Below are 12,466 nucleotides of genomic sequence, written 5' to 3' on the forward strand. Positions count from 1 at the left end.
CCGGGCTGGACTCCCCTTCGTCCACAGTGAAAGCCGATCTGGCGATCGACAGCGCAAAGTTGAAGTATTTCCTCAGCGACCAGCAGGAATCAGTTCTAGCCATGACGAAGCGATATCGTCCTCTTTTGGAAGGCCAAAAAAAGTTGTTTCGCTTTCACAACAAAGCACACAGCGCCTTCACGACATGGCGACGGCAACAATACTACAGCGAGAATAAAAGTTACACCTTCTTTCTTTGCGTGAAAATTTGGGCGGCGTTATGAGGTATGTAGGGGCGTGTTAGAACGAGCCATTTTAGGTAGGCGTGGCTGACTCTTAACTTTTATAAAGAATATCTCTTTGGATTTGAGACTTTAGTCTTTGCAACTTTACAGATCTTCTTTATGCACCAAGAGCTTGTAACACTCCAAAGAGAAAGGAAAAATTTAAATCGCATCATATGACCCCTTTAAAGTTTGAAGTGAGGCACATTCACAGTACTCTGGTTCTGTCTTATTGTTATTAATTTTTATTTCAAGGATTTTTTTTCATTTTAGGTAGGCGTGGCTGACTCTTAACTTTTATAAAGAATATCTCTTTGGATTTGAGACTTTAGTCTTTGCAACTTTACAGATCTTCTTTATGCACCAAGAGCTTGTAACACTCCAAAGAGAAAGGAAAAATTTACATTGCATCATATGACCCCTTTAAAGTTTGAAGTGAGGCACATTCACAGTACTCTGGTTCTGTCTTATTGTTATTAATTTTTATTTCAAGGATTTTTTTAAAATTATCATCTGTGTCTCATTTCGAATTATGTTGGACCCCTCTGTAGGTTGTTGTGTATAAAGTGTCCTCAGTGCAGAGTTAAACAAAATGACCTTGTAGGACATACAGGAAATATTTGATATTTATTTGATTTATTTTTTTTAATATTAGATAAACTTTTGAATGTTACTAATTACTAGTCAGATGGCTCATAGCGCCTTGGAGATGTTCTTCAACAGGAGATCCGCTCCAGCTCTGCAGCATGGCCATCAGCATGGAAGAATATAGGAACAATCTGTTGCGGACCCAACTATATATAGTATACAATGTCAGGTTTATTAGAAATAAACAAACTAGCGCATAGGTGAAATGCAGAAAAGAGAAATAGTAATATGGAAAACAAACAAAAAAATCTTAAGATACCAGAATTCACATTTTTAGATTTTACAGATGCATGATGATATATTGTGAAAAATGCATATAAAGTTATTTAATACGCTTTCTCACATTACCTGTGTTTCCTATACCTCTGTCAGCAGCTCCCATTAGACATTTTTCTTGGAACTTCCCCTTTGTTTTAGAGGTTTTTTCTGACACTCCTGAAATCACAGTACAATTTTTATCAATATTTGTTTACAATAAAAAAAAACAGTTTGAAACACAGTGGTTTGATATAGTTTCAGCCCATTGTAGCCTGCATGTAAGTGACGTCACCGATTGGCTCTACAGTGCAGACTTTTAGGTTAAATTAATTAGCTTACTTCCATTTATCTAGTGACAATTTACCAGCAAAACATTTGCAAAGCTATCAAAACCGTTCATCTACACATAAGATGTGATTAAAAGCCCAAACCTTCAAATCTGTAGTTAGCCTACCTCTTATAGTTAGCTTGTATAGTTAACAGTTGGGATGCTAACAGGTCTTTTTCCGAAGCTAAACCATTTCTGTAAAGTAAATATTGAACAGAAACGTGTCAGTTACATGTAAGAAAGTGTCAGGCAGAGTTGTATGTATTATTTCTGTGACTTTAGTGACTAAACTTACCTGAAAGCAGTGAAAACAACACTGAGAGATGGAGTTTCGCTACTTGTCAGCTGAGTTAACGCCCCGTTTCCATGGTAACTCCCTCCGCTCCAGTTTAATGCGACTGGAATGTTCAACGTGCGCGCCCATTAAAACATGTCAAAGTTACCAGCGTTTACGTAAATAGTACATAAAAGTCAGATAAAATATCCTGAAACTTGATCACATATTGTTTAAGTGGATAGTAGGCCTACATCAAACTGTAAATTCAATGAGAATTTGAAAGCAGTATTGCAAAATATTGTTTGAAGTCAGTTTATACACAGATGGATGGATGGATGGATGGATGGATGGATGGATAGATAGATAGCATAGCTTTAAACCGTAAACCTATAGTGTAGTTAAAAGTTAGGCTGCATTGCAAAAACACAATGATTAGAAATACATCATATGAGGTATGAATATAATTTCACATAAACACATAGCCTAATTAAACAGGCAACATGAGCTTTATGTTCTATGCATTTTTAAAATATAGGCTATTTTAAAAATATATTTCAATATATTTAACAGTGTTTCACATATATGTGAATATATACCTTTCTGTAGGCCTATGGGTAATGTCGCAACACAAGTGTGAGTAAACATGTTACCACTGTTGCATTGTCTGTTCAAGACTGTTTGATATATACTGAGTATTTATACTTTTTTAACCCAAATGACCCATGTTGTTTTCAGAGAACGTCACAACAGCGTCCATCTGTTATTTTAATAAGCGAAACTTTTAGCCAATCATTGAGGGCATTTATTTACTTGCAAGTTGCAAGTCTTGAATGCACCCCACCTATAAAAACACCATTCTGAGGCTCAAAAACAGAATATAGAATATTTAAAATAGCCTGTTACTTCTAAAATATGATTTTTTTTATGTAAAATCACAATAACATTATAAGTGAACCTCAAAAACCAGTATAAAATAATGTTAGAACTCTATTAAATTCAGTTTGAATTGAGTTCATGACCCCTTTAAAACCTTACTATAATTTTTGTCCACAGGAGACTAGTTGTCACTTTTCATAATGAATAATCTCTTTGTTCCTCAGGATTTTGCCATCATGACAAAGGGAGCCAGTGAGTGACCTTACACAGAGCCTTAACTCTGAGCCTCTCAACACCGTTATAAGAGTTTTGGGATTTTTATTATTATTACATATGCAGTTTATCATAGATCAATTAAATGTAAATTAACATAATGATTTGGTAAGAGAAAAATATGAGTGATCTGTCTTTATAATGTCAGCAGCAATGCAGGTTTCAGTGGACAGATGGAAGGCAGCCATCATCTGCACTGTTGTGGAAATGTGTCTTACAAGATCTCAGAAAGCTCCTGCTGTAATGGTAGGAAAAACTCTTGCGGTTAGTTTGTGGTACCTGAGTCACTGAGAGTAGAGGATGTGATTCACAGTGAGTTTAGGACATACACAATGATTGAACACTTTATATTTCAATGTGTTGCAGGAAATGTAACTCTGGGATTAAGCCAGCTGGTGACTGACTGTTGTGATTCTGTAGCTTACAATCCCCTTAATGAGATTTGCTGTGATGGCAGGATTCTGACTCGAAGCAGCACTCACATGAAATGCTGTGGCAAAGGTAGCCGATGCACTTGACACATTTTTGCATGCTTAAGAAATTTTGTTGAGATTGATTTATTGATCTTTATACTATTTGATTAAGAATTACTTCTTTTATGATGAGTTTTCTCTTACACTCATTTACAGCCATGTACCTGACAACGACTCATTTGTGTTGTGGTGGTGACGTAATATTTGAATGGAAGGAAAATCATTCTTGTTGTGGCAATAAAACGTATGACATGACAACCCAATACTGCGGCACAAACCTTACACTAAAAGTAAAGCCTAAAAATGAAACTTGCTGTCCAAAAGCAACAGGTGTGTGTATACAGATCTTACAGTGATTATTAGATAAATAATTAAATAAATGTGATGCAAGTGACTAAACAGTGGAACAAAGAAATATTGTAAATATGTAATCTTTCATGTGTTTTTAGTTGAACAGTAAAATATTTGCCATTTGTTTTAGTAGGTTATAATGTCAATCTTATTCTCACAGATTCTGATAAAAAAACAAAATGCCAGCAAGGCTCTCTTCCCACCTGGTGAGTCACACAGACCTAATGCTATACCTCCAAGAGACAACATAAGTAAAAGCTTTATCTACTCTCAGCTTTTCTTGAATGCAAAAATACCAGAATACTGATAATTATAAAATGTGTTCTTCTTTTGTAATTGAATGAATGATAATCAGATTTTGTTGTTGCATAAATTGTTGATGTCGACAACAGTGAAAAATTTACTCTCAGTTCCCTGAGATACAGGAACGAGTACTGCGTCGCTAGACGCTAAGGGAAAAAATAATTTTTTCTCCGATACTTAAGTCTTTTTTAATAATGCAGTTTAACTGCATGGCCATTGTTTGATGCAGTGAAAATAAAAACGAACCAATAGTGAGTCAGCAGAGCTGCACAAGCCCGAAGCCACAAAGCCCGCCAGAGCCTGCCAATATGGGCGGGGCCATCTGGATATATGAGGGGGCATTCTGGCATAGGATCCTCAGGTTACTTCGACTGAAGCTATGACACAGAGTCATGCAGCTCTGTAGCACGGCTAGCAACGCAGTATTTGTTCCCTATCTCAGGGAACCGAGGTTACGTTAGTAACCGAGTACATTCCCTTTCAATACTACACTCCTACTGTGTCGCTAGACACTATGGGAACCAGTACAATCACGTCTTGCTATGAAGAGGAATGATTACATTTACATTACATTACATTTAGTCATTTAGCAGACACTTTTATCCAAAGCGACTTACAAATAAGGACAATGGAAGCAATCAAAATCAACAAATGAGCAATGATATACAAGTGCTATAACAATTCTCAGTTTGCTTAACACAGTACATGTAGCAAGGGTTTTTTAAATAATATAATAAATAAAAAGAAAACAGATAGAATAGAAAAATAATAGAGCAGGCTAGTGTTAGAGGTCTTTTTGCTTTTGTTAATTGTATAATAAATGAAAAGAAAACAGATAGAATACAAAAAGATTAGAAAGCAAGTGTTATTTTTTTCAAGAAAACAAGTAGCAAATGAATAAAGTGCAAGTCTAAAAGGGACAAGTGTTATTTTTTTAAGAATAGAATTAGAATAGCTAGCGTTAGAGGGTCAAATAAAGATAGAAGAGATGTGTTTTTAGCCAATTCTCAAAGATGGTTAAGGACTCAGCTGCTCAGATTGAGTTGGGCAGGTCATTCCACCAGGAGGGAACATTTAATTTAAAAGTCCGTAAAAGTGATTTTGTGCTTCTTTGGGATGCCACAATAAAGCGACGTTCACTTGCAGAATGCAAGCTTCTAGAGGGCACATAAGTCTGAAGTAATGAATTTAGGTAAAGGGGTGCAGACCCAATGGTGGTTTTGTAGGCAAACATCAATGCCTTGAATTTTATGTGAGCAGCTATTGGTAGCCAGTGCAAATTGATAAACAGGTGTGACGTGCATTATTTTTGGCTCGTTAAAAATGTATCTTGCTGCCGCGTTTTGGATTAATTGTAAAAGTTTGATAGAACTGGCTGGAAGACCTGCCAAGAGAGCATTGCAATAGTCCAGCCTGGACAGAACAAGAGCTTTAACAAGGAGTTGTGAAGCATGTTCCGAAAGAAAGGGCCTGATCTTCTTGATGTTGAATAAAGCAAATCTGTTTAGTATGTGAACATCCCTTAACTTCCCTTAAGCACCCGAGGGGCTCAGAGGGACAAGTATAATAGGGCAAGCCCTTCATGTGGCAACGGGCTAAACTCACAGAGGTCATGCCCGGCCTGGGTAATTGTTCCAAGTAAGACTCGTACAGCTTTGGTACTAGGGAGGGCCGAGAGCATACAAGAAGTAGCAGTTCTAGCAAGTTTGAGCATGTTACGGCCAAACCACACACAGAGCTGATCCCGCCTTCTGGCGAGTGTGTGCCGATTATGAAGAAAGGACCCTGGCCTGTAAGGCAGGAGTGTCCAGGTTGTAAAACCTAGCAAATGTGGACAGCGAGGCCCAGCCAGCCGCTGCACAGATTTCTGTGATAGACCAAGCACAAGAAGAGGCCACGCCACTGGTGGAGTGGGCTCATACTCCAATGGGACATTGCAGGCCCAAGGAAGAGTATGCTAGCGTAACCTGCTTCATGACCAGATGACCCTTGGTGTGGCCACCGAAGTAAATAAAGAACTGCTCTGACTGCCTAAACAGGGCAGAGCACTCAATGTAAATTATCATCTCCTTGACAGAGTAGAGTAAATACAGCTCCTGGTACTCCTCAGACGGTGGAAGCGCAGAGAGTGTAATGACCTGTGCTCTGAATGGACTAGAGATCACCTTAGTTACATAACCATGCCTTGGCTTCAGGATGAACTTCGAGTCGCTGGGTCCAAACTCAAGGCAGGAAGGGCTCACAGAGAGCGCCTGCAAGTCTCCCAATCGCTTGTCCGATGCTAAAGCCAGTAGCAGAGCGGGTTTCAGCGTTAGGAGCCGAAGGTCGGATGACTGTAGCGGCTCAAAGGGAGGGCTCAGAACAGTGGGCATATCCCATGTAGGGACGGTAAAGGGGGAAGGTGGGTTCCTTCCCCCACCTTAACAATATATCACAAGAAATTGGGTCTTTGCCACGGGCTGCACACCAGGTGGAGAAGACGGGACCATTTAAGGGCATAGTGCCGTCTCACAGATGGGGCTCAAGCCTGAGTAATTGTATTTAAAATGCTCTCTGGGAGGTCTGCAGGCTCCCATCGAAAGGCCAGAGGAGCAGAGCCCACAGCTGCCATAACGTCCTGTTCGCCTGAGAAACAGGGACAGACTGGGAGTAAAAAATGGCCCTGGATTTTCTCCAAAATAGGCCCACCACAACTGCAAACAGTAGCTACTATCTCACAATATTACAGCAATCCTATCACATTTATGGCAAATAACATCACAAAACCCATGGTGACCCTGCTAACAAAAAGCAAAAGAAACCATCACAGAAATTCGAATGATTTCCACTACAAATGCCATTACAAACATTACAAACCATCAACTTTTAACCATTACAACCATTAAATAATGGTTTCATGTAGTGTGATTTTGGACATATTACAATTATTATTATTATTACAAAAAATTATTATTTTAATTAGGATTAGGGTTTATTACATATTACATTAGGATTACATTTTGTTTTAACAAAAGCCATGAACAGAAGGTGACTAATTTCCAGTAGAGACCAAGGGGCACCATTACAGTTTCTATTAAAACAATACAATTTTCATTATAACCAGTAAAACCATTACAAATTATGTGATGGTTTCTATTTTTTTTTTCAACAGACGATTGAAATAAATTTATTATTGTATGAACTAAAATACTTGAAATCTACATAAAAAGAGCAGAAAGCAAAATGTATATGACAATGATAAACATAAACCTAGAATATAGAAACCTGAAACAACCGAATTCTTCAGTTGAGTATTCATATGTCTCTGTGTGAGTGTGTGTGTGTGTGTTTGTGTGCATGCGTGCATGCGTGCGTGTCATGTTAATCAGACTAATCATCTTATAGGCTACTTCACTTACTAAATTTTCTAACTCAATAGCTCTCAAATGTAGCCCGTTGTAGAATTGCTGCTGTCTCTTTATGAATGAATGGAATATTCATGTCAGACAATGCGGAGTGATAAATAGCAGTGGAGGCTCGGACCTGGGATTTTAATATAGTGCTATAGGCTACATGCTGTGTATAGTGAGAGAGGCGGGCAAAAGTAACCTGATGTAACTGTTCGCTTTTTTTTTTCCTTTTAGCTTCTCCCAACCGCCTTTATCTTCACATCTTTTGCTTGCCATCACGAGCCCACTCTCCTTCGCGTCAGTTTCGGATTCTTATAAGCAAAAATAGATTGCATTAGCCCCCCTTTTGTCGGCTGTCAATGTCACTTAATCTGACACTTTTTTTTGATGATGAATCAGCCAGGCCGACAGCCGTCGGATGGACAGCCGTTCTGGCCTTCTCCAGAACGTCCAGATGGCCAGTCCGCCCCTGCTGAGAGAGGAGGTCCCACCTCAGGGGAATGGCCGAGACAGCTCCGAGAACCAATGCTGGTTCCTCCAGAGCGGGGCCACTAGGAGAACCTTGTGTCCTTGCTCCCTGATTACCTGAGGGATCAGAGCGATCGTGGAAAAAGCATAAAGGAGGAGGTTTGGCCAGTCGTTGGCCAACGCGTCCCTTTTCTTTGAAAAAAAATTGGGCAATGAGAGTTGTCTTGACGAAGAGGTCGACCTCTGCATTCCAAAAGATCTGTAAACTGTTTGCAGATGGAGCATCCACTCTTCTGAAGGGATGTTGCTCCAGGACAGCATGTCTTCTCCTTGGTTCAACCTGCCCGGCACATGCGTTGAGCCCGTTCCAAGAGGCGCTCCACCAGAATGAAGAGGCGCCTCGAGGAGTGCCCTCCCTGGCGATTTACATAGGACACCACCGTCATGCTGTCCGAGTAGACTAGAACGTGGTGACCATTTAGGTCTGGCAAAAATGCCTCGACACACTGCCAGCATTTCCAGGCAGTTGATGTGTAGCCGGCCTTTCTCTTTCAACCACGAGCCAAAATCCGATTTGCCATCGCTTAGAGCTCACCAGCCCTTGTTGGACGCATCTGTCGAGACAACCTTCCTTCTGCAGACCATTCCCAGAGCCACGGCCTGATCCATCCACTTAGTGTCTTTCCAAAGGGGATAGAGCTGCCGCACAGGCCTGGTCCACCTTGATATACAGGCGTCCGTGACGCCAAGCGTGGAACGGAACTAGTGGTTTCAGCCAGTACTGAAGGGGCCGCATACGAAGCAGGCCCAGCTGTAGCATTGAAGATGCAGAGGCCATGAGGCCCAGCATCTTCTGAAATGTCTTGAGGGGGCGAGAGGTTCCAACTTTGAAGGAGTCAAACCTTGTCCTATTTGGGGACGAGGAAGTAAAGGCTGTAGAAGCCTGACTCGCTCTGAGCTGGGGGAACCATCTCTACGGCTCCTTTTGCCAGTAAATTCATTGCCTCGGAGTGCAGGACATGTGCGCCTTTGCTCTGTACCATGGTGGGAACCATGCCGCTGAAACGTGGGGGTCTTTGAGTGAATTGAAGTGAGTTACCTCGTTTTATTATTCTCACACTCCAGTCTGACACTCCGGGGATGGCCTGCCAGGCCTCGGCCCATGTGACAAGGGGTTGGATTGGTTCGAGTAGTGAGTCACCTTGAGGGGACTCAACACTCATGATAAGTGGAAATGATGATAAGAGGAAATTTGCTCTCTTTTTGAGTATGTTTGTTTTTTATTTTGCTCGCTATCACAGCGGAAGGGTGTTTGGGCGCTTGAATAGGCCCAGCATGTTCGGCGGTAGAACCGCGGCTGCTTGGGGGGTGGTCCGGCTGCAGCGGGACTTAGCCTCCTCCTCTTCCTGTCCCACAGATTAGGACAACGCCGGAGGCACCGGGTCCAGCGTTAACTTGGGCCGGGGTCCCTGGCGCTTGAGAAATGGGTAGCGTCTAGCCGAGCGGGAGCACTGTCGAGGCACAGGCTTGGAAGATGGCTGGGCCGAGGTGCAGGCTTTGCGGGCTGCTGAGTCGGCGAAGACTTGGGGCAACTGGAAGCAGCTGTAGAGCTGGGGCGCTTGGGTAAGAAGTGTTGCATCGCTTGGGACGACTTCCGTGCAGTGGTGAAGTGCTCTGCGAAACCCTTGAGCCTCTTAAAAATTTGCTCTTGTAAATATTGCCGGATGGCGGCAGGGGATCGTAGAAGCCGCAGCTGCTACAGATGCTGAAGGTGGCTTGTGAGAGTGGTGAATCAGCCAAGCAAAGATGTCTTGATCCGCTGCAAGGCTTGTCAACGGCGAAGGCTTCGAGTCTCGTAGAGTGAAGATCGTGGTTGTTGCTGATGGAGAAGAAATCTGAGGATCCTATGCCAGAGTGCCTGCTTATATAGCCAGATGGCCCGCCCGTATTGGCAGGCTTCGTGGTCATAGGCTTGTGCAGCTTCGCTGACTCACCATTGGTTCGTTTTATTTTCATTGCACAAACCAATGGCCATGCAGTTATACTGCGTTATTAAAAATGGCTTCAGTATCGGAGAAAAAAGGTCTTCTTCCCATTTCATCTAGCAACACAGTAGTATCGAAAGGGAACCTGAATGTCACGATCACCAGCTGGAATGCCCTTGATAGCCACTAGAGGGCAATCCATCCCATACCATTGCCAGTCTGTCATGTTCCCCACAATCTTTTGCGCAGACTCATCAGCACTCATTGTTTTCGCCTATGTCTCATTAACCCTATTTGCTTGCCCTATAAAAGTCTGGTTCAGTCAGTCATTAAATTGTGAAGTCTTGTATGTGTCATTACTGAATTTCCAAGCCTTGAATCCTGGTTTTTGTTCTCTGCCTGTTATTCTGGATTACTCTGTTAGCCTCATCCCTGAACTTAATTCTTGGTTTGGAATTGTCTGCTTGTGAATGACCTTTGCTTATTTTTGGACTATGATTGTGGATTACCCCTTCAATAAATACTATCTCTCTCTCTCTATATATATATATACATATACATACCCTTACAGTGGAGGTCTATTTAATGATTATTTGGAGATATTAATAATATAATTTTCTGTTTCTTTTTTTTTTATGTGTGACTGGAAATTTCAAGCACACTCCCCAAAGTCTCAGGTAAAGCACTTGGCATCCTCATTGTATGCTAAAATTTATCTCTTTTGATTGAATAGTGATCTGGTTAGTTTCCGTATCATTTGATAGTCTTTTCAGTTCATACATGCCTAACCTGACTTTTTTCAGGTGTCCAACTTAAATCGTTCTCGTCATTATTGGAAATGATGGTGATAGTATGGTTATTATAGTAAACATCTCACACTCGTATTAATTCTGTTCTAGAATTGAAGTGTAGGTCTGAACCTTCCAATCCCCAGAAAGAAATCTGTTGCTCAGGGAATCTGCATAAGAAGGCATCAGCACTTACTAAGGTATTGCTTTTTGACCTAAAGATTTGCTCTGCAGGAATAGAAATTCCAATAAATTGGAGATTTCTCTGAACACTATGATTTTCAGTAAAATGTGCTTATGAAGTATTTTGAGAAATTGCAGTATACAGTATTCAAAAACTCTGCATACATTAACCTACTATGTTTACCTGTGTCCTTCAGTGCTGTGGCAAAGATGTTTACACTCTGTCAGATGACAATGTGCTGTGCTGTAATGGAATCCTTCATCTCAATGTGCCTGAGCAGTCAGAGTGTGTTGGAGGTGTTATATATACTCCACCAAACAATATTTGCCAAATGTCTGCTCGGCCCCGTCTTGGTGAGCACTGCTGTGGAGGACAAACCTTCAATCCTCGCACACATATTTGCTGTAACGGACACAGGTAGGCCCACAAATACAAAACTTTGATTTGCGTGTGTGTGCACTTGGATGGGATAAATGCAGAGCAAAAATTAAGAGTATAGGACACCATACTTGCAGGGCCGGATTAACATAAGGGCTAGTCAGGGCTGAAGCCCCAGGGCCCAAAGAATGGAGGGGACCTGTGATTGGCTGTGGTGGAAAGGAAACGTAGACCTTGATTGATTGGCGATCGGGAGCACCCGAACTTTTCCAGGTGGACCGATTGCCGAAACCCACCACGCCCCCACATTTAGCGCTGTTATTAAGCCCAGAGTATACGTTGTTTTTTTTATGCATACGTTAGCCCTCAACAGGTGCTCAACACATGCACACTAGAAAGATTCTTCCTTTCCAGTGTCTGTGCTATTATTCTCCAAAAAGTATGAGCGATATAAATGTATTTGTACTCGTTTACACTACTGTTGTTATCTATTAATCGCCACGGCTTTACTGGAGCTCATGGGAAACAAACACCAAAAGCCAATGAAACGGCGCTACTTGATTAAACCGTGCAGCTTGCCGCTTTTGCCGCTCTATTGAAGTGATAACCAATGCTTTATCCATTTGAATGCGACACACGCCACTTATAACATTATATGTGAACAATAAAGGCTTTTTAGCTAGACAGATAAAAAAGATTGACATATTATGCCCCTTTTTACAATATGTAATATAAGTCTCTGGTGTCCCCAGAATGTGTCTGTGAAGTTCCAGCTCAAATTACTCCACAAAGTTTACAATTAAGTTTTACAACTAAGCACCCAAATACAGTAACAGGCAGTGATGTGCATACAAGGATTAAGTCTTGAAGATATAAAGTAAATAAATTAGTTGGCATCAGCGCAGAAACCATAATCCACTTACTATACATAATCCATTATATAATTTTGAAAATGTCTATTTTGAGTGGAAGCAGAAACACAGTTTTTCGTGCCTGTCTCTTTAAATGCAAATGATCTGCTGCTCCCTGCCCTCATTTCCAGAATAGAGTAGTGATGGGAAGTCTGGTTCTTTTCCGTGAGCTGGTTCTTTCGGACAGTGCGTTTCAAAGAACCGGTTAAAAAAAACTGTTCTTTTACGCCCTAACGTAATGACGTCATTCGAGATGATGTAATGAAATCAAGTCTATCGTCCCGGGCCGGGATGAAAATACACATTCAAATAT

General features: G+C 41.2%; 1 protein-coding gene across 1 annotated transcript in view; it reads left to right on the forward strand.

Annotated features, from left to right (window-relative positions):
• LOC107549249 (galaxin-like) overlaps positions 1 to 12,466 on the forward strand; it is a 34,447-nt gene that overhangs the window by 13,176 nt on the left and 8,805 nt on the right. The window contains exons 4-11 of the mRNA XM_016230261.1: positions 2,875 to 2,902; positions 3,072 to 3,169; positions 3,290 to 3,424; positions 3,553 to 3,726; positions 3,908 to 3,953; positions 10,550 to 10,569; positions 10,792 to 10,880; positions 11,061 to 11,281. Of these exons, the coding sequence (XP_016085747.1) occupies positions 2,875 to 2,902; positions 3,072 to 3,169; positions 3,290 to 3,424; positions 3,553 to 3,726; positions 3,908 to 3,953; positions 10,550 to 10,569; positions 10,792 to 10,880; positions 11,061 to 11,281 (811 nt within the window). The remainder of the gene's footprint in view (positions 1 to 2,874; positions 2,903 to 3,071; positions 3,170 to 3,289; positions 3,425 to 3,552; positions 3,727 to 3,907; positions 3,954 to 10,549; positions 10,570 to 10,791; positions 10,881 to 11,060; positions 11,282 to 12,466) is intronic.

Source organism: Sinocyclocheilus grahami, unplaced genomic scaffold (genome assembly GCF_001515645.1).
Source record: "Sinocyclocheilus grahami isolate Dianchi unplaced genomic scaffold, SAMN03320097.WGS_v1.1 scaffold367.1, whole genome shotgun sequence".
Classification (NCBI taxonomy): Eukaryota; Metazoa; Chordata; class Actinopteri; order Cypriniformes; family Cyprinidae; genus Sinocyclocheilus; species Sinocyclocheilus grahami.